A 23,618-nucleotide genomic window follows, 5' to 3' on the forward strand; every position below is an offset into this window, starting at 1 on the left:
AAACTGGCGTTGTTCGACGTCGGTTGCTGGGCAACCAAACTCTCGCTAATTGGCCAAGCTCTCCCCATACCAAAATACAACATTGTTCTTCCATCCATCTTCCCTGACGATGTTCCCTGACGCGACGCATGAACTAAATTTCTGGTAATTTTGTCCTGGACCAGATCATGGACACAATCGTCGCGTAAAACATCTCTTTACTCCTTCACTAACTAATCACCAATTCCTCACCGCTTCGATCGTTTCTTCGCCCAAACGCGCCCAACGTCGCTCCAACAATAACATGGCGGCTGCCTCACCCACGCCCATGGGGAATGGTCTCGTTCGGAGGACCTCACAACGACAGGGCCTCAGGAGACTCCCATCGAGACAGGCCATGAACCACAACGAGAGCTTCTCTGCTCACTCGAGCTCATCCGCGCCCAACGGTTACCACCCGAAGCCACAACAATTCCACGATGACAGCTCTGAAGACGAGATCCCTGTACCTATGAAGCTCAGCGCTCTCACCAAGGCACTACTGAATGACGGTGCCCCCGAGTCTGTCGAGCGACCTCCATCCCCCCCTCGAACAAGAAGACGTACCAGTGCTCTGAACGCGTCGACCTCCTCAGCCACAGAAACCCGCCGACACTTGAGGTCCGGAAGCGTCCAGGCCCACGACCAAAGGTCCTCAAGAACGACTAGCCCAGCACCTGCAAGTCGAGATATAAGTCCCGTCAGGAAGCGCGTTGTCCGCTTGAGCAACACTCCTCAGAGCCTCAACCAGATGAAGCCCACCAAGCGACGATCAACCTCGGTGTCTCGTTCGACACAACGATCTCGGCCCCGGAGCCGCCCTGGCAGTCGGGACATGTCCTCTGATGAGAGACATGACTCTCAGCAGGAGATTAACACCCCAGCACAAGGTGGACGCGTCGTGCGGATAAATGCTGGGTCTCCTTCAAACCGAAGCCGCGTCGGCTCCACTGGTCCTTCTTCAGGGAGGTCGATGGAACGGTCTGTGCTAGACAAGTCTGCCCTTGATATGGACAATGACCAGCCTGAAGAGCCTGCCACTGTCGCACGGAACCCCCCTCCCTTTCACCATGGCAGTGTTACCCGATATCCATCCACAATCACCAGGACTCGGCCTGAAGATAACGCCAACCTACAGAGCTCGATGCGCATTAAGCGTGTCGGAAAGGTCGCTGGAAGCTTTCTCAGTGGACCAGCCCGGCGAGGTCGCCGACGACAGAGTGAGGAGGACGGCGAGGTGAACGGAGATGGTGAGATCGTGTCAAGCCAGGAGCCGGAGAGCCAGCCTGCCGATGATCAACTCGCCCCGTCTTACTATGGTGATGGTATTCGGGATTTCAACTCGGGCAGCCCAGTAAGCGGTAGTGCAGCTGCTAGGGCAGTTCATCGAAGGAATGCGTCAAACCTCGACTTGCGCATGGGTTCTGCGAGAACATCTCCCCGAGAACCCTCTCCCCGAGAGCCCACACCAGAACCAGCACCCGCTCCTGAGCCAGAGGCCAAACCAGAGCAGAATGAGGAGGAGGAAGAGGAAATTCACTACCGTCTCCCTGCTCCTCCTCGCCCTGAGCTGCCCTCTGGTCGCGACCAAGAGAACAATGCCCCGCCAAGTTACAAACGGACTAAGCCTTCAGTCGATGTGCTTCTGGACAAGATACCCAAGCGACCTGCGAGTGTCGACCCTGCTGCTATGAGGGCAGTTTCACCAGAACGCAAACCACTGGCATCCATGGCTCGAAACACGCCCCTTCGTCACGCCCCTCCGCCCCCTCCCAAGATGTCTGTTCTTGAGGCTGCCACAGCAACAGCTGGTGCTGCCACAACTACCCAGGCGAAGCAGCGACGCAACATCCTGCGAGTTAACGGAGTGGCCTACACTCGACTTGATTGTCTTGGTCGTGGTGGCAGCGGAAAGGTGTATCGAGTCGCGGCCGAGAATGGCAAGATGTTCGCCCTCAAGCGAGTCTCTTTGGAGAACGCCGACGATAACACCATCAAGGGCTACCTTGGTGAGATCGACCTATTGAAGAAACTTGGCGAGGTGGAACGCGTTATTAAGCTGTTTGATTGCGAAATGAACACCGAGAAGCAAATTCTTACTTTGGTAAGCTCCCCCGTCCTCGCTTATATGGAACAAGACTTGCTAACGCTGTATATAGCTTATGGAGATTGGAGAGCTGGACTTTAACACCTTTTTGCGGAAACGCTACAACCCCGAAGCCGCCAAGTTTGATCCAGTTTTTGTGCGGTTCTACTGGAAGGAGATGCTCGAATGTTTGCAGGCGGTTCACCAATGCGATATTGTTCATTCTGATCTCAAGCCGGCCAATTTCGTCCTGGTCAAGGGTCAGCTGAAGCTCATCGACTTTGGTATTGCCAACGCTATCCAAACGGACGAGACCGTCAACGTACACCGCGAGACACAGGTTGGCACACCCAACTACATGTCCCCCGAGTCCCTTATGGACTCCAACAACCCCCGAGGAGGCCGCATGCCCGGCCGGCCCAAGCTTATGAAGCTGGGCAAGCCTAGCGATATCTGGTCCTTGGGCTGTATCCTCTACCAGATGGTGTACGGCCTGCCCCCGTTCGGCCACATCGCCAACCAAATGTCGAGATGCCAGGCCATCATCAACTGGGATCATGAGATTGAGTTCCCTTCGCGTGGCATGGGAGGCATGTCCGTCCCACCTTCGCTTATCCGCACCATGAGACGGTGCCTCAACCGAGAGCACCACATGCGACCAACATGCGAGGAGCTGCTTCACGAGTCGGACCCCTTCCTTTATCCTGCTGAGCTTACCGACAAGGCTCTTCCCATCGACGAGGAGCTGCTTGGTAGAATCATTCAGAGTGTGGTGACGAGGTGCCGAGAGCGGATGCCAACGGAAGCCGAGAGCATGAGCGTTTGGCCACAGGCTTATTGGGCCAGCGTTAAGAAAGCCATGGCCGGCAGGATGTAACAAAGACGAGGCATATTGTTTAAGTTGATGACGAGGCGCAGCCTGCTGCTGGATGAACGAGTTTTATGACCAATTTGAACTTCACGGAAAGATGGCATTTCATAGCTGGGTGTTTGGGAGTACCTTTCTTGTCTTTCGCTGCATAACCACATACCTTTTTGTACTGAGAACGCACTTGGGGAGTCTTGTTGTAATAGGGATGGGCTCATGATAGAAATGGCGTCCAGAACTGGCCCTGCATTAGAGCGGGTGAATCGAGCATTTTCTGCCATCCTCGTTGTACTCGTGAGCTTCCGTTGTCTTTGCAAAATGTGCTTTACTATGGTACAGCCAGCTGTGTGCTGGTAATGATACAGCGTATCGAGGCATTGGCCGATTTTATACATGTCCAACGTCTTCTTTTAGGTTGAATCAGGTTCCCAGCAGTTGCCCCGTCTCATATCCCACATAATTCTGGCATTCATTCAATGTCCTCCCCACTGTTGATGTTCAACTCCGAGATCCGTAGGATGGTGTATCGGTGCTTGCTCTTGGCCTGTCTCTTTCTCCTCTGTCTCCGCTTCTTCTTGATCTTGATCCGGAGGGGTTCGGACTCGGTGCCGACGACGGTGGCCCGGCACTCAAAGACTCGCTCGTCGATGTGAGGGGCACCCTTCATGGTGTAATCCCTGCTGCCGAGGACGCTCGCGCGGTTCAATCGCAGCACATCGCCGGGGACGACGCCGGGCATGCGGAATGGCAGACGGACCTGGTCGCCTTCGCGGACAAGGTAGGGGAAACCGTGGATGTGGACGGTGATGTAGTGGTCCGGCTGCGCGGCGAGGAACGGTAGGAGGGTCTTGACAGAGTCTTCCATGGGCTTCGGAGGCGGAACCGGGTGGCTCTTCTTGAAGGCAAGAGGTCGGGTCTCGTTTGCTGTGGGATTGGCGGCATTCTTGATGTGACGCTCGGGAACGGGCTCGACGATTGGTGCCGTGGTGTTGAAGGCGCGGGAGCGAATTGGCAGCAGAAACGAGGCGGGGAGTCGCGCGCTGGGGACTCGAAGCTCCAGCGCGGAGCGGAAGAGTGCCCTGCTCATGATGGACCGCAGTGCCGTTCGGGCGTGGGCACTATTGCTGGTCAATTGGCGGGGATTGTCGTTCGGTCGTTGGATACCATCTCGAAAAAGTTCATGGTGGTTGCTGCAAGGGCCGGCCGGATAAGGGTAACGCCGAGCCCCGTCGCCGCTGTTTGGACGCCAGCGCCGCCTCCCGATAAACCGCTGCTTTTTTTTTTGTCGCCAAGGGAAGTTTCGACATCACATCCCCGCGAGACAAGATAAAAGTCCCTGCCTGGGCGACACCGACAATATGGTATGAATCGAATTGAAATTGAAGATGGACGAATTGCTGACTCCTTGTAGCCTCAGAATGAGTATATGGAAAGGTGGCGTAAGCTGCACGGCCGCCGCCTCGATCATGAAGAACGAGTTCGAAAGCGTGCCGCCCGTGAGGGCCACAAGGCCTCGCAGGATGCTCAGAACCTGCGCGGTCTCCGAGCCAAGCTCTACCAGCAGAAGCGACACAAGGAGAAGATCCAGATGAAGAAGGCCATCAAGGCTCACGAGGAGCGCAACGTCAAGACCGCCGACGAGAAGGAGCCCACGACGCCCATGCCCTCGTACCTGCTGGACCGCACCAACCCCTCGACGGCCAAGGCGCTGAGCAGTGCCATCAAGAACAAGCGAGCGGAAAAGGCGGCCAAGTTTGCGGTGCCGCTGCCCAAGGTCCGAGGCATCAGCGAGGAGGAGATGTTCAAGGTGGTCAAGACTGGCAAGAAGGTGCAGAAGAAGGCCTGGAAGCGAATGGTGACGAAGCCCACCTTTGTCGGACCCGACTTTACACGACGCAACCCCAAGCACGAGCGCTTCATCCGACCCATGGGTCTGCGATACAAGAAGGCCAACGTCACTCACCCCGAGCTCGGCGTGACGGTGCAGCTGCCCATCATCAGCGTCAAGAAGAACCCTCAGAACCCCTTGTACACTCAGCTGGGTGTTCTGACCAAGGGTACCGTTATCGAGGTCAACGTCAGCGAGCTGGGTCTGGTGACTGCTGGTGGAAAGGTTGTCTGGGGTCGATACGCCCAGGTCACCAACAACCCAGAGAACGAGGGCTGCATCAACAGCGTTCTGCTGGTCTAATGCGACGCACGACCGACGGACGTGTGCTGGAGGTTGATTTACTGATGTTCAGACTGCATGTAACGGCGTCAGGGCGTTTTTGGTTACCACGCGAAAAGAAAAGGCTGCGTCAGATGGTTGGTAAACGGGTTGGTTGTCGACTGAAGATTCCCAGTTGCGATGAAGAAGACGCACTCGAGTTATGGGCCATATCCTGCTTCTGGCGGGACATGACAAAGGTCATAGATAGATATGAATATAAGAATTGGTGCTTGAACGGTGTTGAACATTGGGTTCGTCACTGTTGGCACACATCAACCAATTCATCCTCATCCGCCTTGATGCCCGAGACCGTGTGAACTTGTCCTAAATTGAGTTGAAAAAGGTACCTGCAGCCGCGTTGCCCGGACAGATGCACAAGCTCGCAGTTGCTTATTCCTTGGCACCGTCCGAAGGCTCTTGCAAGTCTCAGGCCCGTGTAAGATTGGATCCTGGCATCGTCTCCACGCTGGTTGATCCACAGGGTCTCGATCTCGCCCCCAGGATCCAGCCAATGGTTGAAAAGCCGCGACTCGCAGAAAAAGAAGCAGTGGAAGGAAAAGAGAAGTTGTCAGGTGCCACACCAGGAGCTGAACGGCGGGCAGAGACGACTCAGGTCAGCGGTACTTTGTACTTTGTATCCAGGCTGCCAGATTTGAGCTAACCGAGAAGGTGCCTGGTGCCGAAAAAGGGTCCCTCCCGGTCCCTCCTTCTTCGCCGCCTTCTCTGTAATCGGGCGGTGACGGCGATAAATTATTTTCTGCCCGAACTAAGAAAATCGCATCCATCTCTTTGTGGTCCTCCCGCCTCAAGTTGTTATCCTTGCTTGCGACTCGTCTTTCTTCTTTTTTTCCCTCTCTCCTTCATACCCTCCACTCAACACCAACAACAGTTTCTCTATTCTCTGGTTCAAACGACCAGAACTTGAAAAAAAAAAGTAGTCAAGATGAGCGGCGACAAGATGGAGGTCGAGCTGGCCGAGCAGAAGATGAACTCGATGGAGCACAGCGAGCAGCATTACTTTAAGAGGTTGGTTTGCCTGGCGCCTGGGATCAGAAGTTTCATTGTGTGCTAACATTGCTTGGAAATACAGCTACGACCACCATGGTACGGATGCATAATCTTCTTTTCTGCTATAGAAAAGACCCCCCGAACTTTAGGAGAGAACCTCTTTGCTGACGACGATTCTTGCACCGCGAAAGGCATCCATGAGGAGATGTTGGTATGAACTTCCCCTCCCCCTCCCCCGCAACCCCAACGCTGGCCCTCGCGCTGGCGCTGTGTTGCGCGATGCAATCACCTGCTGACCAGGTTGTTTCCGTGACTACAGAAAGACGAAGTGCGCACACGATCGTACATGAACGCCATCCTCCAGAACAAGCACATCTTTAAGGACAAGGTCGTTCTCGATGTTGGCTGCGGTACCGCTATTCTCTCCATGTACGTCCGAGAAGGAAATCTTCGATCCTGCCCCTCGTTGAGCCCCGCGCTCGCACAGACGATATTCTCCCACTGCTGCTCAGAGGGGAACTGACAGGGATGGGGGTAAAAGATGGAATGCATATTAACGCTGGATCATTGCAGGTTCGCCGCTAAGGCCGGTGCCAAGCATGTTATCGGTGTTGACATGTCCACCATCATCTTCAAGGCCCGCGAGATCGTCAAGGCCAACGGTCTCTCCGATAAGATCACCCTCCTCCAGGGCAAGATGGAGGAGGTTGAGCTGCCCTTCCCCAAGGTCGACATCATCATCTCGGAGTGGATGGGCTACTTCCTTCTCTACGAGTCCATGCTCGACACTGTTCTCTACGCCCGAGACACCTACCTTGAGAAGGATGGTCTCATCTTCCCCGACAAGGCCACTATCTTCTTTGCTGGCATTGAGGATGGCGACTACAAGGACGAGAAGATTGAGTGTGAGTTTTCCTGGTCCGCGACCTGTCTACCAAGCTAATTGTGCCCAGTCTGGAACGATGTCTATGGCTTCGACTACACCCCCCTGAAGGCCACTGCTCTGTCTGAGCCCCTTGTCGACACAGTGGAGGTCAAGGCCGTCGTGACTGACCCTGCCCCGGTGCTCACTCTGGACCTCTACACCTGCACCACTGCCGACCTGGCCTTCCAGATCCCCTTCAAGCTCAAGGCTAACCGTGACGACTTCATCCATGCCCTCGTCTCATGGTTTGATATCGACTTCACTGCTTGTCACAAGCCCATCCGCTTCTCCACTGGCCCCCATACCAAGTACACCCACTGGAAGCAGACCGTCTTCTACTTTGAGGACGTCCTCACCGTCCAGGAGGGCGATGTGGTGACATGCAACCTCGATGTCAGGCCCAACGACAAGAACAGGCGTGACCTTGACATCCAGATCGCCTACGACTTTGTGCCCGAGGACGGCAACCGTTCTTCCAAGGGTCACATGGTGTACCGCATGTGCTAAAGTGCTTTTTTTTAGCCAAAATACTTTTCGCTAACGATGACACGAAACACGGGGAACTGAGCGGCAAGGAAAATGATGGGAAGGGAAGTAGATACATTTGCAATCTCGGGAGCTGTGTACAAGGCGGCTGGCGTCTTACTTGCATCTTGGACGGGGAGGGGATAAAAACACGTTTTCTTGATACCTAGATGAAGAGAAAACCATCACTACGAGGGAATGGCGTGGCTGGTTACTGACCCCGTTATGAGTGATACCACAACTTTCAGCACTCCGGAGCTACCTAGTCTATAGATCGATTGCTTCAACATGATGGATTACATGCACTTTGATTGAGTCTCTAGTCAAGCTGACTTTTGAAACATCCATTGGAACCTCTAGCTATGAGGAAAATGGTCTTGATGAGGGGTATCAGACAGCCACCCGCTTCAGGTGGTAATAGTCGCACATTGAACCCTTGATTATGCAGGTGGGAGCTGCAAAGACGTTTATTGGCTGGAGCCTCACACCGTCGGTGTGGACCGGTATTCCCACCGGTCACGTGTGTTCGTGTCTGCCTTCGCCTCGTGCTCCAGATCGTGAAGCATTCAGCGCGTCTCAATCCATCCACGGAACAAGAAGTGCCAAGTCTCGAATTGAGTTACGCGTATTCTCATGTCCACGCTGACATCTTTTTAGATCTGGATTATGGAACCGCCAAGAACCTGATGTTTCCATCTGGTCCCGCCTCAAGCTGACAACATGGACGACGCCGACTGTGCCAACCCCCGGTTGCTGGTCTGGGTTAAAGAATGGCTGGATCTGGCTCGCGAACGCAACTCCAAGGGCGTAACCACCTACAGAAATGCTTACGAATCACTAAAAGCATGCCCAATCACGTTTGAACACCCGGCACAATTGCAGCAGCTGAAGGGATTTGGCCCCAAACTCTGCGAACGCTTGGAGGACAACCTCAAGAAGTACTGCCAGCAAAATGGCCTCCCGATGCCCCCACATCCCAAGTCCCGTAAGGCGGCGGCATCTGCTGGAGGCGATGATGGTGAGGGCTCTGCAAGACCCGCGAAAAAGGCCCGTAAGCCCAAAGCATATGTGCCGGCTTTTCGATCTGGGGCCTTTGCCTTGGTGATCGGCTTATCAACACTCGACGAAGATGCCTCTGTTGGAATGACCAAGGCAGAGCTCATTGAGGTTGCTCAACACCATTGCGACTCTTCGTTCACAGCACCTAGTGACCCGACAAAATTCTACACTGCCTGGAACTCGATGAAAACTCTGGTGCAAAAGGAGTTGGTGTATGAGAGAGGGCGGCCACTACGGAGATACGCTCTGACGGATGAAGGCTGGGAAGTTGCAAAGCGAATCAAGGAAACCGATCAATGGCAGTCTGAGACAGGAGGAGCTAAGGAGCCGACATCAGCACAGCCCACTATCGCCAACCTCCAACCTGAGGCTGCTTCCCGGCCAAGATCACCATCTATCGAGACTGCTGAGCCCACGCGAATGCCCTCGGAATACCAAAATGTTGTGTCTGATGGACCAGCAATACCAGACGACAGCTCACTACCCAACTTTACACCAATTCGCCTCCCGCCCGGATCCTTTTCTGTTCACCTGCTGCTCGATGTTCGCGAGGTCAGGGCAAAGACAGATCGCGACTACATGCAAGAAGAGCTCGCCAAGCAGGGAGTGAAGCCAATCATGCGGAGCATGGAACTTGGCGATGCCCAATGGATTGCGAAATGCCACGATCCTAACCTCCTTGCGGCCCATGGTGCTGAAGGCGATGAGGTTGTCTTGGACTGGATTGTCGAGAGAAAACGTCTGGATGACTTGATTGGAAGTATCAAGGATGGCAGGTTTCACGAGCAAAAGTTCCGGCTTAAACGTTCTGGTGTCAAGAAGGTCATCTACATCATCGAAGAGATCACCATAGACCCGGCATCAATTCAGAGGTATGAAGAGGCAGTCCGGTCAGCAATTGCTTCCACACAGGTCGTCAATGGTTACTTTGTCAAGAAGACGGCCAAGATGGACGACACGATTAGGTATCTTGCTCGGATGACAAAGATGCTGAAACGGACATATGAGAGCAAGCCGCTGAACGTTATTCCCACTCGGGTCCTCACATCTCAGAACTACATGCCATTACTGTCTCACCTGAGGGAATCGGCACCCTCATCGGGCTGGTACATTACTTACCCAGCCTTCTCATCATTGGCTTCCAAGTCTGAGTCGATGACTTTACGAGATGTGTTCCTGAAGATGCTCATGACAACCAGAGGCGTCACAGGAGAGAGGGCGCTCGAGATCCAAAAGCGCTGGAAGACGCCATACGAGTTTGTCAAAGCCTTTGAGGCATGCGGGACTGGTGAGCAGGGCCTGAAGCGCAAGCGGGACTTGGTTCTTGGTCAGACAAATCATCTTGTCGGGCGAAAGAAGTTCACCAAAGCCCTGAGCCAGAAAATTGCCGAAGTCTGGGGAGATGCATGAGAAGACAAATTGGGAAGGTTAGGAATCATGATACCCAGGATATGATATTGAAACGATTGAATACTTTTCAAGACTTGGCTCCCAGTCCCCGTGCGACGATTCTCTCGACAATCTTCTCGATGAAGGGGAATGAGGCGGCAACACCAGGCTCTGAACCAGGAACACCGCCCAGGGACTTTTCAGCGTACTTGGCCATCATATCGACCTCGACGTTGACTGTGTCGCCCTTCTTCTTCTGAGCCACCACGACTCTCTCCTGGGTGTAGGCAATGAGCATCACCTCCCACCATGCCTCCTCATCATTGACCTGAGTCACAGTCAAGCTAGTGCCATCAATGGCAATGAAGCCCTTGTACACGATGTACCGCAGCATATCCCTCCGTGCGGGCTGGAAGCGAAAAGTGAGGGCATTGCCGTCCTGCTCCACAGACAGGATCTCGGCCGTAGTGTCGACATGTCCCTGGACAAAGTGACCGCCCATCCGAGTATCAGCACGGACAGCACGCTCAAGGTTGACATTGCTGTTCTCGACAAGACTGCCGAGGTTGGTGATGCGCAGTGTCTCTGGAGCGACGCCAATGGTGAAGGCCTCGGGCGTGAAGGAAGTGACTGTGAGGCAGACGCCGTTCACAGAGATAGAGTCACCATCGTGGCAGTCGGAGAGGAGTTGTGATCCAGAAGGGATGGAGATGGTCAGAGAGGTACCCCCAGTAGAGTCATTGGTGTCGAGCTTGGAGACAACTGGGGCATATGAGTTAGTTGCCTATACTGGGATGCTGGGCACTGGGCAAGACTGACCTCCAACTTCCTCTACGATTCCGGTAAACATGATGGATAACAAGGTATTTGCCGCGGTAACCAGAAGCTGTACTGTATGATGCGGATAGGTAGCAAGCCTCTATGTATTCCGTGCGATGACAAATGCTCCAATGAGTAACTAGGACCAAACAAGATGGACGATGCCGGTGATGTCCCACTGTGCCCCGCGCCTGCCCCGCAGACGGTGGAGGTTGAAAGCCGTTATCGATAACGCCCCAAATTTTTTCAGTCGCCCACTCAACCAGGAAAGCAAGACACAGGTTGACGGGACTGCATAGAGCACATCAACCCGGAACCATTCGAGATAAGAAGAGTGATTCCCATTCTTTTTCAGTGTCTGTTTTTCTTGCATCAGATACCCTCTTCAATTCCCGAGCGCATATTTCCACGAACCTCGTTTCCCTGTTCATTGAGCTACGGCTCATTCAGAGGTTCAGCTAATCCATCCATCTCACCTCTCACAAGCTCCCCGCTCCATCGACGAAATCATGGCGCCCTCGAGACCCGACAACAAGACTTCAAAGCCCGACATTGCCAAGCTCATCATCGATGCTCAGACTCAGCTCGAGATTGGAAAGCTAGATGAGGCTGCTACTCTCGCGCAGCAGGCCCTCGACGCCACTGGCCAGGGCGGCGACTTTGAGCTCAGCGCCGCGAACCTCCTCGGTACCATTTTCATTGAGTCGGGCGATATCGACGAGGCCCGAGCTGCTTTCGAGCGCGCAGTCTTCCTCGACCAAGATGGCACCGCAGATGAAAAGATTGGAGGCGGGCCCGAAAAGTTCCTCCTTCTCGCCCAGCTCAGCGAGGAGGGTGGCCTCGACACTGTCCAGTGGTTTGAGCGCGGAGCTGCTGCCCTCCGAAAGCAGATCCAAGCTCTGACCGAGATCCCACGGAAAACCCCCGAGCAGCAGCTTGCGTTCAACGAAAAGCAGCAGAAGCTCGGCGGAGTCCTCTGCGCTGTTGCCGAAGTTTACATGACTGACCTGTCATGGGAGCCCGACGCCGAGTCGCGCTGCGAAGCCCTCATCACCGAGGCCATGCTCATTGCCCCCGCGTCGCCCGAGACCTGGCAGACAGTCGCCAACGTCCGCATCTCGCAGAACCGCGCCAACGAGGCCCAGACCGCCCTGCGCAGGAGTCTCGAGTTGTGGCAGGACCTTCCTCCCGAGCACCCTGGTGTCCCCGAGTTCCCAACCCGAATTGGTCTCGCTCGCTTGCTACTCGAGACCGAGCTGGAGGAGGAGGCCTTGCGTGTGCTGGAGCGCCTGATTACAGATGATGATTCCAGTGTCGAGGCCTGGTATCTTGGCGGCTGGTGCCTCTACATTACTGGAGAGAAGCTCCGTGCGGCTGCGGCCAAGCGATCGAATGGCGCCAGCGGTGCTGACGAGGAGTGGAAGGAGGTCTGGAAGTCGTCACGGCAGTGGCTCACAAAGTGCCTGAAGCTGTTTGAACTTCAGGACTACGAGGATGAACGACTTGGCGAGCACGCAAAGGAGCTACTAAAGAACATCAACAAGGAGCTCGGTGAGCCTGCAGAGGGCGAGGAGGATGAGTGGGAGGATGCGACTGACAATGAGGACGAGGATGCTGAGATGAAGGGTTAAAAAATCTGGTGTCGGACTCGGATGGAATGAATAAAAGGCATTTAGACGGCGTTTGGGAAGATAAATGGACATGTCATGTTTGGAGGAAAATCTTGTAACCTCTGGTATATACGTAGGTAGTGGAAACTCGGAGGGTTTCAACCCGAGATCTATATCAGCACCCATGATATTGAGCACTTTTACGGCAACTGTATCTAGACAGGTTGTCTCTGCCGCCTCTTCTCAGCGTATCTTGTGTCATCTCATAGCAGGCTATCTGCTTTTTTCATTGTATCCAGGCCCAAACTCCAAGTAATGCACCCCGCCACCAACTCTTTCTACGCCTCGACCTTGAGCTTCTCGACAGCCTCGACAGGCATGTCGTCATCCTCCTCTTCACCTTCACCCTTGCCAACAAGACCTCTCTCCCAGAGCTGCTTGCCCGTCAAGCGAGCAGGCTCCTTGACCTTGGCCTTCTTGAGCTCCTGGAGGCGCTCGTCCTCCTCACGCTGCCTCCGCTCCTCCATCTCCTTGAGGAAGCCCTCGCGCCACTTGAGGAACGTCTCGGGAGTCACGGCGGTACCATGGAACTTCTTGTTCTCTTCGGCCTCGGCGGCGAGGAGGGCCTCCTCGTGGGCCTTTTCGACAGCGGCCTTGCGGTCCTGGACGAGCTGCTCGGCCGTCTCCTTGAGCATGGAGACTAGGGTGAAGATCATGGCCATGCCCAGGTTCTCCTGGATGGTCTCTTCGAGGCTGGAGAGGAGTTGGTCGCGGTCATCGGCGACATTGAAGTGCTCGTGGGGGGTTGCGTTGGGAGGGGCGAGGATGTCGAGGTGGGGAGGCTTTTCGGGGTACTCGTCTGGGTAGCGGACCTGGAGGAGCATCGTAGGGGGTTCCTCGTCTTCTTCATCGGGGATGTCCAGAGCGATTGACACTCTGAATTCAGTTTCAGAAATGTCTATAAATGTCTTGTTAGAACGGAAGATGATGGCATTGGGGTTTGTGTGGCAGCACCTGTGATCTCATCTGGAAAGATGGACTCGAGCACCTCGCGCTCTTCAATCTGGTCTTCGCGCCCCATGTCGACGAGATGCCTCAAGGGTCTTGAACTAAAGTATTGCCTGTACTTTGTCGCACTCGAGGCTCTTGGGATGACGACCTAACGTGAGCGCTCATGAGAGTGGGGAGGTTTCCTGGCGGCGGGGTGCACGACAGAATGGGACTAGCGCATTGCTGACCGCCCGGCAGTTTGAAGGGAATCTACACTACTAGATCTATTTCTAGCTAAGCGTCGTTGCTGCTTTAAGGCTCAAATCTTCTATGAACATCTGCGACTCAAGAAATTTCCCAGGTTCAATCATAACAAACATGTTCCTAATTTTGATACTCGACTACCGTGCTATTACTTTTGTTGTCTCATGCTATGCCTCAGATCTTATGTCCTGTGTCCCTTTCCCCGCATCGGCACCATCCCTGTGAGACTCGATGCAATCTATTACTGACCAATAATTGCGAACCCTGATCGCATGTTTTTTGCTCTTTCATGTACGCCATCCGGGCCGATCAATCCTCGCACCCTCAGAAGCAGACCGGCAAGATGGGCTCATTGCCCGTCAACCCCTTTGCCGCGAGTCTCACGGCCCGCCTGTCGAGGTAGCCCCGGTACAGCTCCTTGGGGATCCGCCTCTCCTTGTCCTCCCACACCTCATAGCCGACTTCCCCCCAGACCCGGAGCTGGTCCATGAAGTTGTCTCGAGGCTTGACTTTGCGGCGAGTCCTGACCTCGGGGAGGATCACGTCCAGGCTCTCGCCGCGGCGGCGCATGAGGTATGCGATAGCGACAGAGGCGGAGCGGGACATGCCCAGACGGCAGTGGATCAAGATATTGGGCCCCTTGGCTGGCGCTTCGCTAGGCGTTGAAGGGGTTGAGTCAAAGTCGAGATCCTCTGAGAGAAGAGACGAGGGCGATCGTGGCCGAGACTGGTGGCCGAGCTGTAAGTCGATGAAGGCGCAAATCTCGTCCAGAAGCGTAAGAATGTCCATTGTCGAGTTGTCTAGGCAAGGCACAAACAGATGGCACTCTTGAGGCACGATCTGTCTGTTCCTCGGGCTGTTCCACTTCGCATATCCGCCGTCGAGGAGAGAGACTATGGCCGTGATGTTGTGGTGCCTGAGAACATTGCGGTTCAGAGAGCTCGCGACGTTGCCCACAAAGATGTTAGGCGCGATCTCAGAGATGGAGGGAGGGTCCAATTCGTCCATGTCTGCCATGTTTAGAGTATTAGACTTGTATGAAGCTCAATTGAGTCTTTGGGATGAAGATTGTTGGTTTCCCAAGTCCCCCAGAGCCAAGGCCGGGATCGGGAGGGACTGGGCGGTTTCATCTTGCATGCAGGCTCTCCTCACGTGCAGCAAAAGTCTTTTGTGGCAACATGCAGGACTCTCGTGAGGCAAGACTGTCTGTCAATGGTCTTATTTTCCTGTGTCTATTGTGGCACCCGGTCGAGACTCTTCAGGGGCAAGTTGATCTGCCGGCTAGAGTTGACTCTTGTGCTCGGGAGTTGATCGGCATCGCCAATACTTGATGGATGGCCCTCTTTTTACAAACTACAAGTGAGACATTATGAGAGCGGCTCGGCGTGTTTCCTTTGGAATTTGTTATTTATTTGCTTTTGATGCACATCATGACTGATGTACAGGCAGCTTCTGTGATGAGTCAGGGCAGCCTGGTGCGGAGCAAAGGATTCATAATGAAATGGGGATACAGAATGCAGTGATTTTAAGAGAGGTGCAAAGACTGCCTATGAAAAGACTGACCTGGTAACTGCATAATGAGTCTTTGCTCAAACATGGACAGGTAGCCAGACTCATAGAATGCCCCACTAACAACTTGCTTCATGGGTTTCCCTGGTTCCTGATAGAAGATCCATACAATTGTTCACGAAGGTTCAAAATGATTCAACACGCTCAAAGTAGGAAAAAAGAGGTCTTTTGCCATAGCCTTCCCGGTTACTTGAGTACCTAATTCCCTAAATACTCGCTCTCTTGGGGCACAAATACACAACCTGACAGAGATGCTTGTTTAAGAGCTGGCACCCAGGAAAACAAACTGCTGTTTTTGGATATGTAGTAGAATCTAATTAAGAAGAGTTGAAGGAAAGAAACATGTTGCGGATAGATTAATGATGACAGTATAGTCGACAAGACTATTAGAGGACTGTTAAGGGGTGCACGTGATGAGCTCTTGCGCTGGACTCAAAGAGTGGATCCTACCTTATCAGCAACCAAAGCGGCAAGAACTCATCCTTATCGGCTGGTTCAGAAAAAAAAGTTGCTGGGTCTCCCAACTGCGACTCTCCATCCAACGATCTCGACCCGGACAAGACCACGACAATGGCTACGAAAACCGCGGAAGTTGGCAGCAAGCGAAAGTCCGCTCCTGGCGGAAAGGCCAAGCCTGAATATCAGGCTAAGAAGTTCAAGATTGACAAGACCAAGTCCAAACGAGCGCCAGCCAAGGAACCTGAAGATGGTACGGAGGACTCTGAGGATGGAGGTGTCGATCTGAACGAAAAGAAGGAATCCAAGCCTTCCGATGGAAAGACTTTTGAGCGAGGCATGTTTCCAATCGTGATCGCGGCTATTGTATAACTTGCTAACCAACCAACAGGTCAAACCTCGCGCGAATCCCATGCGAAGCAGAAGCAGCTCGCCCAAGAGCGCAAGGCCGCCAAGCCTCTCGCTGACGAAGTTCAACGCACAAAGAAGCTGTGGGAGCGTCTGCGACGGAAATCGCACGTCCCCAAGGAGGAGAGGCAGACTCTGGTCGACGAGCTGTTCACCATCATCAATGGGCGCATTCGCGATTTCGTTCTCAAGCACGACGCCGTGCGAGCTGTGCAGACCGCCATCAAGTACGCGACACCCGATCAGAAGAAGCAGATTGCCCGAGAGCTCAAGGGCACATACGCCCAACTTGCCGAGAGCCGATATGCCAAGTTCTTGATCGGCAAGCTTCTGGTTCAGAACGACGAGGAGATTCGCGACATCATCATCCCCGAGTTTTACGGAAGAGTGCGCAAGTTGATCAACCACTCCGAAGCGTCCTGGATTCTCGATGATATCTACCGAGGCGTTGCGACAAAGGAGCAGAAGGCCATTCTCCTCCGCGAATGGTATGGCCCCGAGTTTTCCCTCAAGGAGCTTACCAAGGACACGGAGCCCACGGCGGATCTGAAGACCATCATCGAATCCGAGCCCAGCAAGCGAGGCCCTATTATGAAGAGTCTGGTCGAAATGATCAACTCGCTGGTCCAGAAGAAGTTGACGGGCTTCACAATGCTCCACGATGCCATGTTCCAGTACTTCTCCAACACCCAGCCCGGCACCGAGGAATTCTCGGAGTTTATCGAGATGGTCAAGGGAGATGAGGGCGGAGATCTGCTCAAGAACATGGCCTTTACTCGCAATGGCGCCAAGCTCACCTGCTTGCTGCTTGCCTACGGATCTTCAAAAGACCGAAAGCAGATCCTCAAGACTTACAAGGACACCTACCTCCTCATGTCGGGCGACCCCTTCGCTCACCTTGTTATTCTGACGGCGTACGATGTTGTTGACGACACCAAGCTCACGGCCAAGACCATCTTCCCGGAGCTCCTGGGTGAGGACGAGAACATTGCCCAGAACGTCGTTGCCGCAGCCAACAACCCCTTTGCTCGAACAACCATCCTGTATCTGTTTGAGGGCCTGGCCAAGTCTCTGTTCCCTCCTAGTCAATCATTCGATGTCGAGCTCCTCAAGGAGGTTCACGAGATTCGCAAGACGACAAGTAAGAAGGATGAGGACGCCCGACGCGCCGAACTGATTGCTGCTGTGTCGTCTCAGCTCGTCTCTGCTGTTGCAGAGGCTTCTTCAGAACTGACTGCGACCGCTTTCGGTTGCCAATTCATCACGGACGTGCTCCTCTCGGGCGTCGGTGACAAGAAGCAGGCTCTGGAGGCGATCGCAGAATCCGCCAGTGGAGATCCCAGCCAAGAGCCGTCTGAAGATGACTTGCAGCCTCAGGTCCACATCTCTCGAACGCCTCATGGTGGTCGGATGCTCAAGTCACTGATTCAGGGCGGCAAGTATGACAAGGCGGCCGGCAAGATCATCCCTGCCGACCCGCCCCTGGAGTTTTCCAACATTCTCTACCCAATCATCAAGGAGCACATCCTCGACTGGGCAACTGGTCCCAGCTCGTTTGTTGTCGTCGGTCTCCTCGAGGCCGGCGACTTTAGCGAGGCAGATGCGCTCAAGAAGACTCTTAAGAAGAACAAGAAGGCCCTAGAGAAGGCGGCGACGGAGGAGACGGCGGAGCAAAAGGCGGCTCGGGAGGCACATGAAGCTGCGCCCAAGGGAGGCAAGAAGGGGAAGAAGAAGGGCGACAAGCCTGTCGGTAATGCGGGTAGCAAGCTGTTGTTGGAGAAGCTGTAGGAGGACGAGTCTTGTAGACCAGGTTAGAGTCAGGTTTCTTGCATTTGGCGTATAAAACTAGGTGTTTTCAACAATGATATCACGGACAATGTCATCTTGGTTTGATCGCGTCCTGATTTGAGCTGCCGAAGAAATCTGTTCCTGGCCCAGTCTGGGCTGTCTCGCATAAAAAGGCAGCCTTGTCACACATCTGCAACCAGACCACCAGAGTAGTACGAACGAGCAAAGGATTGTCTTCCATATGTTCTGGTAGAGGCCTGTTTCTCTATGATTTGAGTAAATGTTATAGGAGAACAATGGAAGTAGGCTCGGCCGAGCTATGCGAGCCCCCGGACATCCCTTCTACGATTAGGGGGTGATTCACTGCGTGCCCCTAACGCAGGGCGGTTTGGAATTACGCTTCGTGCAGCTGCCTTTGTGCTTTATATCTCTATAGTGTAGAGTCGAGAGGGGAGGACAAGGAAAAGGAGTGTATGAGCTTGGACGGGTATCGTGATCTATTTGGAAGCATTCGTGCAACATTGTCACGCCCGAAGAGGAAAAGGTGTAACCAGACTTAGAGGCTTCATGTTGCTATTGATGCAAAGAAGAGAAAAATCTGGGGGCGAAATGCCGATACTAATGGGGGAATCGGTATCGACAGGGCAGTGGCGAGCACTGCAACTGTCAAGCTGATATTGTCTGTGCGACTTCTTTCTCTCAATTCCAATCCGAGTCTCTCTCTCAACATGCACCTCTTTGCATTTCCTATGATCCGTCCTGATTACCTGTCACAGAGCCTCGGTACTCCTATCCTACTCCCCTAGAGGAAACGCTTGGCCGAGACTCGGTCCCACAACTCGTTTACTGTGAAGAGGGAAAGGGGAGGAAAACAGTTACTCGAGGCGTAATCATTTGCTACTGTTTTCTTCCTTCTGTGGTCTACGGGCCAGTCGGCGAGATTTGCCCGGGAGCTGTCAACACCTGGCACAGAAACTGAGGCTACCTATACCTACAGCACCAACACCAGACGAACGCCTGCCTTCCTTTCTCCTCCGTCACCAACACAAACGTGACATCCGACACCATCTCCTCCGGCTTCATCTATTGTCTCATTTTTCACTTCGCCCTGATGCAAAAGCCCAAAGCAATATCATCGGCCTTGGGCGCTGCGACCTTCTAAGTACCAACCGCCCCTGGGTTTCTCCTCAGATTCACGGCAGCTGCGACCTGCTTGTTGCAAACTGACCGACTGGTTGCCAACGGCACGTCGCTCAAGGTCACAAACATGGGGCCCTTGCTCTTTTTCCCCTTCTCTCCTCTTCTCTCTTCCTCTACTGTTCTCCGTAATCGACTGCTTCCTCTCTGTCTGTGTTTCCTCCCCCTGTTTGTCATCATGGGTGTTACCAGCGCCGCTTCCACCATCACCAGATGCGATCCCGGCGAAAAGCACTGGGACTGCAGCCCAGACATGGACTGGTCTGGCTGCTGTGATTACGACCCATGCCTCCCAGGTGACGGCTGCATCTTTCTCAACATGAAAACATCCTTCCTGGAGTTCATCACAGAGAGCGGGCATAAAACCAAAACCGGCATGATCACGAGTACCATAGCCCGACCGGCCACTACAGCCGACGAGGAGGACTTGCCATGGTCAACCATCTCAATCGACGAATCGACCCAGACCGATGATGCAACTGCGACAGAGACAGAGATGGAGGAATCAGCTTCGAAGAGCATGACCGACTCGGGCACTACCCGCACGATCCCCAACCCGAACAAGGTCACCGTCACCAAGCACACTCTCATCATCACAGACAAGACACCAGAGTTCTTGCCCGAGGTCAGCACTAGCTCCTCTTCTTGGGTCGATGAAGGCACCTGGCCAACCTCTGGAAGCACTGGCATAGGTTCCCCGGCTCAGACGAACGGCTCAGACCCCTTTGCTGGAGATGAGGGTGACAGTTCGCTCCCGACGGGCACCATCGTCGGAGCAGCTGTTGGTGGTGCCGCTGCCTTGGCCATCTTGGCCGTTCTTGTCTTCGCTCTCCTTCGACGTCGAAGACTCAACCAGGACAACTCTGGCATGGCCGATGGTGGTGACGGTAATGGCGAAAAGAACCAGTGGCTGGGCTATGGCGTCTCTGCCCATACCACGGGGACTCGAGAGGATCATGATCCCTTTGCGCCTTTTGGAGGTATGCTTCGATATTAACAAATGTCTTTGACGCAATAATGTTGACTCTTTTCGCAGGACGGGCTGACCGAACGGATGATCCTTTCCGGCCACCGAGCAACACATTCGAGATGGACGGGACCAGCAACGTCCCAGTTGAGCTTCCTGCAGTCAAGTTCAGTGACGCCAAAGAGGATCCTCGCCCACAGTTTCACCCACAGGCTCACCCACAGGATCGCTCACAGTCTCAACCACAGTCTCAGTTTCACTCAACAGGCTCCATGAGCGCCACGCCTTCATACGGACATCCCGTTCAGCCTGCAGGTCCTGTCGATCCACGGGCCAATCTCAATGCCTCGCTGAGGGAACGGCAGCAGCACACATATGTCAACCATTGGAACCAGTATCGGGCTCTGGGTCAGGATGAGCGTTAGGAAATGCAGGGAACTAGTTATGGAAAGGGAAGGAGAGCTGAGGGGCTTTGGCGTTGAGAGGTGGCTTTTGACAAGCATTTGCTGGCGTTGCACGTCGTCGATAATACCCCATTTTTCTGTACGATACGGCTTGGTATTATGGAACGCGAATAGGTTGAAACAAAAGCCCATGTGGCGTAGATCTGCCCTGCAAGGCGCCTCTCTCGTCATGTTGATGATAAGCAACTTCTTGGATTGGACCAAGAGGAGATGCATATGCCCTCGGGTCTTCGGCTCTCCCGCTGCGGCCCGCTCTATAGCGGAGTCGGGTGAGCATCCGTATATGCTGTATCACTCTCACAAGCTCGCAAGCTGACAGTCTTACAGGCCATGGTATTTCGGGCTTCTACAGGGATGGATGTCAGCCTGCGTGAACTCGTCGATGCCGAGAGCTAAATCGATGCCATTTGCTCATTCAGCAATTGGGCGTTCCCTCGGCCTAGAGAAAGGGCTCGCTCAATGTTTCCTATGGTGCACTTCTTGCATCTGATGGTTTACACGACATCTTTGCCGCTCCGAGATAGTTTCACCACAGCTTGCCTCATTCTCGACTTGGGCCTATCAGGGCATCACAATCCAACACAGTCCTCCGCCAAGATGAGGGGGCGAACGACTATCGAGCCGTTCTGGGACGGCCGACTGAGACACAACAGCGCGGAGGCTTGAGCTGAGTCGCCCATGTCGACAGCGGAAAAGCCCTCAATGCGGGGAGGGGAAAAGAAGAGGGTATTCGAAATAAGGCAGACGGTCAATGGTGAAGTCTTGGGCGAGAGATGCGTGTGTATTTGTGTAGATGGTGTTGGTATGCCGTGTTTCTTGCAGACGCCCCTTGACGACGACAGTCTGACATAAACCTGGACAGATCCACGATGAGGTCTATAAAAGGCCCAGGATGCCTGTCGTCAGCTTGACTGCGTCTGTTTTTCCCTCATCCACGAGCAGTCACCTACATATACACATCTCTCACAATGCCCTCTGAGCCAGTATCTACCTCGCAAGGCTTCTTGCCATTGGGCGACGAGTCACATCACGACTCCAACCAGGACGCCTCTGCCGCACCGAAGCGTCTCGTCATCTGCTGTGACGGTACGTGGCAGTCGTCCGTGTCTGGGCTCAAGAACATCCCCTCCAATGTCACCAGGATCGCCCGTTCTGTCGCCCGCAGCGGCAAGGACGAGGACGGAAAGGTCTGGCAGCAAGTAGTCTACTACGACGCTGGCATTGGCACTGGAGACCTGGCCCAGGACGAGCAGAACCGACAGGGCGGCTTCGGTGTTGGCTTCGTCGGCAACGTCATTGAGGCTTACAACTTCCTCGTCCTCAACTACAACGTCGGCGACGAGGTCTTTTGCTTTGGCTTCTCGCGCGGCGCTTACACGGCTCGCGCTGTGGCGGGACTCGTCACCGACATTGGTATCGTCTGTCCCAAGGATCTCCAAGATTTCCCGGACTTGTATGCCCTCTACCAGAAGAATCCCGATGGGCACCACTTCCGAAAGAGTCAGGCTTATAGGGACTGGGTCAATGGCATTCCCGAGAAGCAGCAGACCAACGGGAGCGCCCAGGGACTGACCAAGTGGCAGCGGCCTCCTCACCACGATGCCCCTGAGGCATCTCGTGTTGTCAAGGTTGTTGGTGTCTTTGACACGGTTGGCAGCCTGGGAATTCCGGACCTGCCCTGGACCAGGTTCAACCTCAAGTTCCTCGAAAAGACTATGGGCATCCAGGACCCTGGCTTCCACAATATCTCTCTCAGCCCCTGTGAGTGTTGACGAACCAATTGACGCCAATTCCTAGACTGACTATGATGCAGACATCCAGCATGCTTTCCATGCACTAGCTCTTGACGAGCACAGAGGGCCATTCTCACCTTCGCTCTGGCACTACCCATCCGATGATCAGCGTCCAGCAGAGCCAGCCAAGGATCTCAAGCAGCTCTGGGCTGAGTGGCAGGCAGCTCACAAGAACCCGGGTGCCAGCCCGAAGCAGCTGCAGGACACTTGGTCTGCCGTTGTCGACGGTGAGATGTACAAGCAGCTCCGGGATAACAAATCGGAGCTACTGCAGGTCTGGTTCCCTGGTGTGCACATCAACATTGGAGGAGGCAACGATGATCTCCTGACGGATAAGAAGGGAGACTTTGAGCGTGAGTTGTGCCATGGAGCCGCAGCGAGATATTGTACTGACCATGATAGAAATTGCGCTCATCTCCTTTGCTTGGATGTGTGAGCAAGTCGCCCCCTATCTTCAGTTCATCGAAGATGGCAGTCTCGCTGGCCTGGGTCAGTCAGCGGTTGAAGATCGATACAACCTCCTGAAGCCTCTCCTGGACAACATCGAGAAGGGCGAGGAGAAGGATTACGGCAAGGGCATCATCACAAGCCGCCTCGCCGCCGGACTGGACAGGTCGGGCATCAGAAAGGCAGACGTCCGGTCGATCCCCGAGGAGACCATCACAGGCTGGGCGACAGGGCCCATCGTCGACAGCTTCACAGGCGCCATGATCGCAGGCGGCTCCATCGACCGGACGCCAGGCCAGTACCGCAAGGACGACAAGGGCCGGGATCTAGGCGAGACGTACGAGATGATCCACCCGTCTGTGCGGTACCGCATGAACAAGATCTCGAGCTACAAGCCCAAGGCCCTACGAGGGTTCGAGCGGGCGGCCGACGGCAAGACGTACGTGTGGAAGAAGGGAGGCGTCACGATCCCCGAGTTTGTCATCAAGCCAGAGGACGCATTCTCGAGGCACGTGGCCCAGCAGGATCGGGGAAACAATGGTAACGCGAAGGAGTTTATCGCCGAGATTGACAAGTTTGTTGGCGCGGCTGCCAAGGCTGCTTAAATGAGTGAAGTAGTGCGAAGCGCAAGATGGTCAGGTCGAGCTTCTTTGTCTAATCAACTCTCAAGTCAAACATGTCAGCTCAACTCTTGAAAGTGATACCTTGATAAGACTTACCCCAGGCAACTCGAGGTACTCCATGATTGTTCATGGG

The 23,618-nt window shown here is 54.2% G+C and overlaps 12 protein-coding genes across 12 annotated transcripts; 8 read left to right on the forward strand and 4 right to left on the reverse strand.

The window, feature by feature from the left end:
• Window positions 1–283: 283 nt before the first annotated feature.
• Window positions 284–2,981, forward strand: NCS54_00071700 (Protein kinase domain-containing protein; the record flags this gene model as incomplete). The annotated part of the gene is made up of 2 exons (XM_053146359.1): window positions 284–2,122; window positions 2,178–2,981. 2 exons carry the CDS (start codon window positions 284–286, stop codon window positions 2,979–2,981), a joined length of 2,643 nt encoding a protein of 880 aa, XP_053002334.1.
• A 460-nt stretch (window positions 2,982–3,441) lies between these two features.
• On the reverse strand, window positions 3,442–4,059 carry NCS54_00071800 (Hypothetical protein; the record flags this gene model as incomplete). Its single annotated transcript, XM_053146360.1, has 1 exon — window positions 3,442–4,059. The coding sequence occupies one exon, from the start codon at window positions 4,057–4,059 to the stop codon at window positions 3,442–3,444; it is 618 nt and encodes a 205-aa protein (XP_053002335.1).
• Window positions 4,060–4,273: 214 nt separating this feature from the next.
• On the forward strand, window positions 4,274–5,163 carry NCS54_00071900 (Ribosome biogenesis protein NSA2-like protein; the record flags this gene model as incomplete). Its single annotated transcript, XM_053146361.1, has 2 exons — window positions 4,274–4,333; window positions 4,384–5,163. Exons 1-2 carry the CDS (start codon window positions 4,331–4,333, stop codon window positions 5,161–5,163), a joined length of 783 nt encoding a protein of 260 aa, XP_053002336.1. The 5' UTR covers window positions 4,274–4,330.
• Window positions 5,164–6,127: 964 nt separating this feature from the next.
• On the forward strand, window positions 6,128–7,624 carry NCS54_00072000 (Protein arginine N-methyltransferase; the record flags this gene model as incomplete). The annotated part of the gene is made up of 5 exons (XM_053146362.1): window positions 6,128–6,214; window positions 6,275–6,403; window positions 6,512–6,621; window positions 6,766–7,097; window positions 7,146–7,624. The coding sequence occupies 5 exons, from the start codon at window positions 6,128–6,130 to the stop codon at window positions 7,622–7,624; spliced, it is 1,137 nt and encodes a 378-aa protein (XP_053002337.1).
• A 738-nt stretch (window positions 7,625–8,362) lies between these two features.
• Window positions 8,363–10,111, forward strand: NCS54_00072100 (Hypothetical protein; the record flags this gene model as incomplete). The annotated part of the gene is made up of 1 exon (XM_053146363.1): window positions 8,363–10,111. One exon carries the CDS (start codon window positions 8,363–8,365, stop codon window positions 10,109–10,111), a length of 1,749 nt encoding a protein of 582 aa, XP_053002338.1.
• A 67-nt stretch (window positions 10,112–10,178) lies between these two features.
• On the reverse strand, window positions 10,179–10,940 carry NCS54_00072200 (uncharacterized protein; the record flags this gene model as incomplete). Its single annotated transcript, XM_053146364.1, has 2 exons — window positions 10,179–10,852; window positions 10,910–10,940. 2 exons carry the CDS (start codon window positions 10,938–10,940, stop codon window positions 10,179–10,181), a joined length of 705 nt encoding a protein of 234 aa, XP_053002339.1.
• A 478-nt stretch (window positions 10,941–11,418) lies between these two features.
• On the forward strand, window positions 11,419–12,540 carry NCS54_00072300 (Hypothetical protein; the record flags this gene model as incomplete). Its single annotated transcript, XM_053146365.1, has 1 exon — window positions 11,419–12,540. The coding sequence occupies one exon, from the start codon at window positions 11,419–11,421 to the stop codon at window positions 12,538–12,540; it is 1,122 nt and encodes a 373-aa protein (XP_053002340.1).
• A 317-nt stretch (window positions 12,541–12,857) lies between these two features.
• NCS54_00072400 (RWD domain-containing protein) lies at window positions 12,858–13,600 on the reverse strand (the record flags this gene model as incomplete). The annotated part of the gene is made up of 2 exons (XM_053146366.1): window positions 12,858–13,477; window positions 13,534–13,600. 2 exons carry the CDS (start codon window positions 13,598–13,600, stop codon window positions 12,858–12,860), a joined length of 687 nt encoding a protein of 228 aa, XP_053002341.1.
• Window positions 13,601–14,097: 497 nt separating this feature from the next.
• NCS54_00072500 (Hypothetical protein) lies at window positions 14,098–14,790 on the reverse strand (the record flags this gene model as incomplete). The annotated part of the gene is made up of 1 exon (XM_053146367.1): window positions 14,098–14,790. One exon carries the CDS (start codon window positions 14,788–14,790, stop codon window positions 14,098–14,100), a length of 693 nt encoding a protein of 230 aa, XP_053002342.1.
• A 1,122-nt stretch (window positions 14,791–15,912) lies between these two features.
• Window positions 15,913–17,994, forward strand: NCS54_00072600 (PUM-HD domain-containing protein; the record flags this gene model as incomplete). Its single annotated transcript, XM_053146368.1, has 2 exons — window positions 15,913–16,135; window positions 16,190–17,994. The coding sequence occupies 2 exons, from the start codon at window positions 15,913–15,915 to the stop codon at window positions 17,992–17,994; spliced, it is 2,028 nt and encodes a 675-aa protein (XP_053002343.1).
• Window positions 17,995–19,261: 1,267 nt separating this feature from the next.
• NCS54_00072700 (Hypothetical protein) lies at window positions 19,262–20,583 on the forward strand (the record flags this gene model as incomplete). The annotated part of the gene is made up of 2 exons (XM_053146369.1): window positions 19,262–20,171; window positions 20,228–20,583. 2 exons carry the CDS (start codon window positions 19,262–19,264, stop codon window positions 20,581–20,583), a joined length of 1,266 nt encoding a protein of 421 aa, XP_053002344.1.
• Window positions 20,584–21,590: 1,007 nt separating this feature from the next.
• Window positions 21,591–23,467, forward strand: NCS54_00072800 (DUF2235 domain-containing protein; the record flags this gene model as incomplete). Its single annotated transcript, XM_053146370.1, has 3 exons — window positions 21,591–22,383; window positions 22,436–22,768; window positions 22,818–23,467. 3 exons carry the CDS (start codon window positions 21,591–21,593, stop codon window positions 23,465–23,467), a joined length of 1,776 nt encoding a protein of 591 aa, XP_053002345.1.
• Window positions 23,468–23,618: the final 151 nt, after the last annotated feature.

The sequence above is a fragment of the Fusarium falciforme genome, chromosome 1, assembly GCF_026873545.1.
Source record: "Fusarium falciforme chromosome 1, complete sequence".
NCBI classification, from domain to species: Eukaryota; Fungi; Ascomycota; class Sordariomycetes; order Hypocreales; family Nectriaceae; genus Fusarium; species Fusarium falciforme.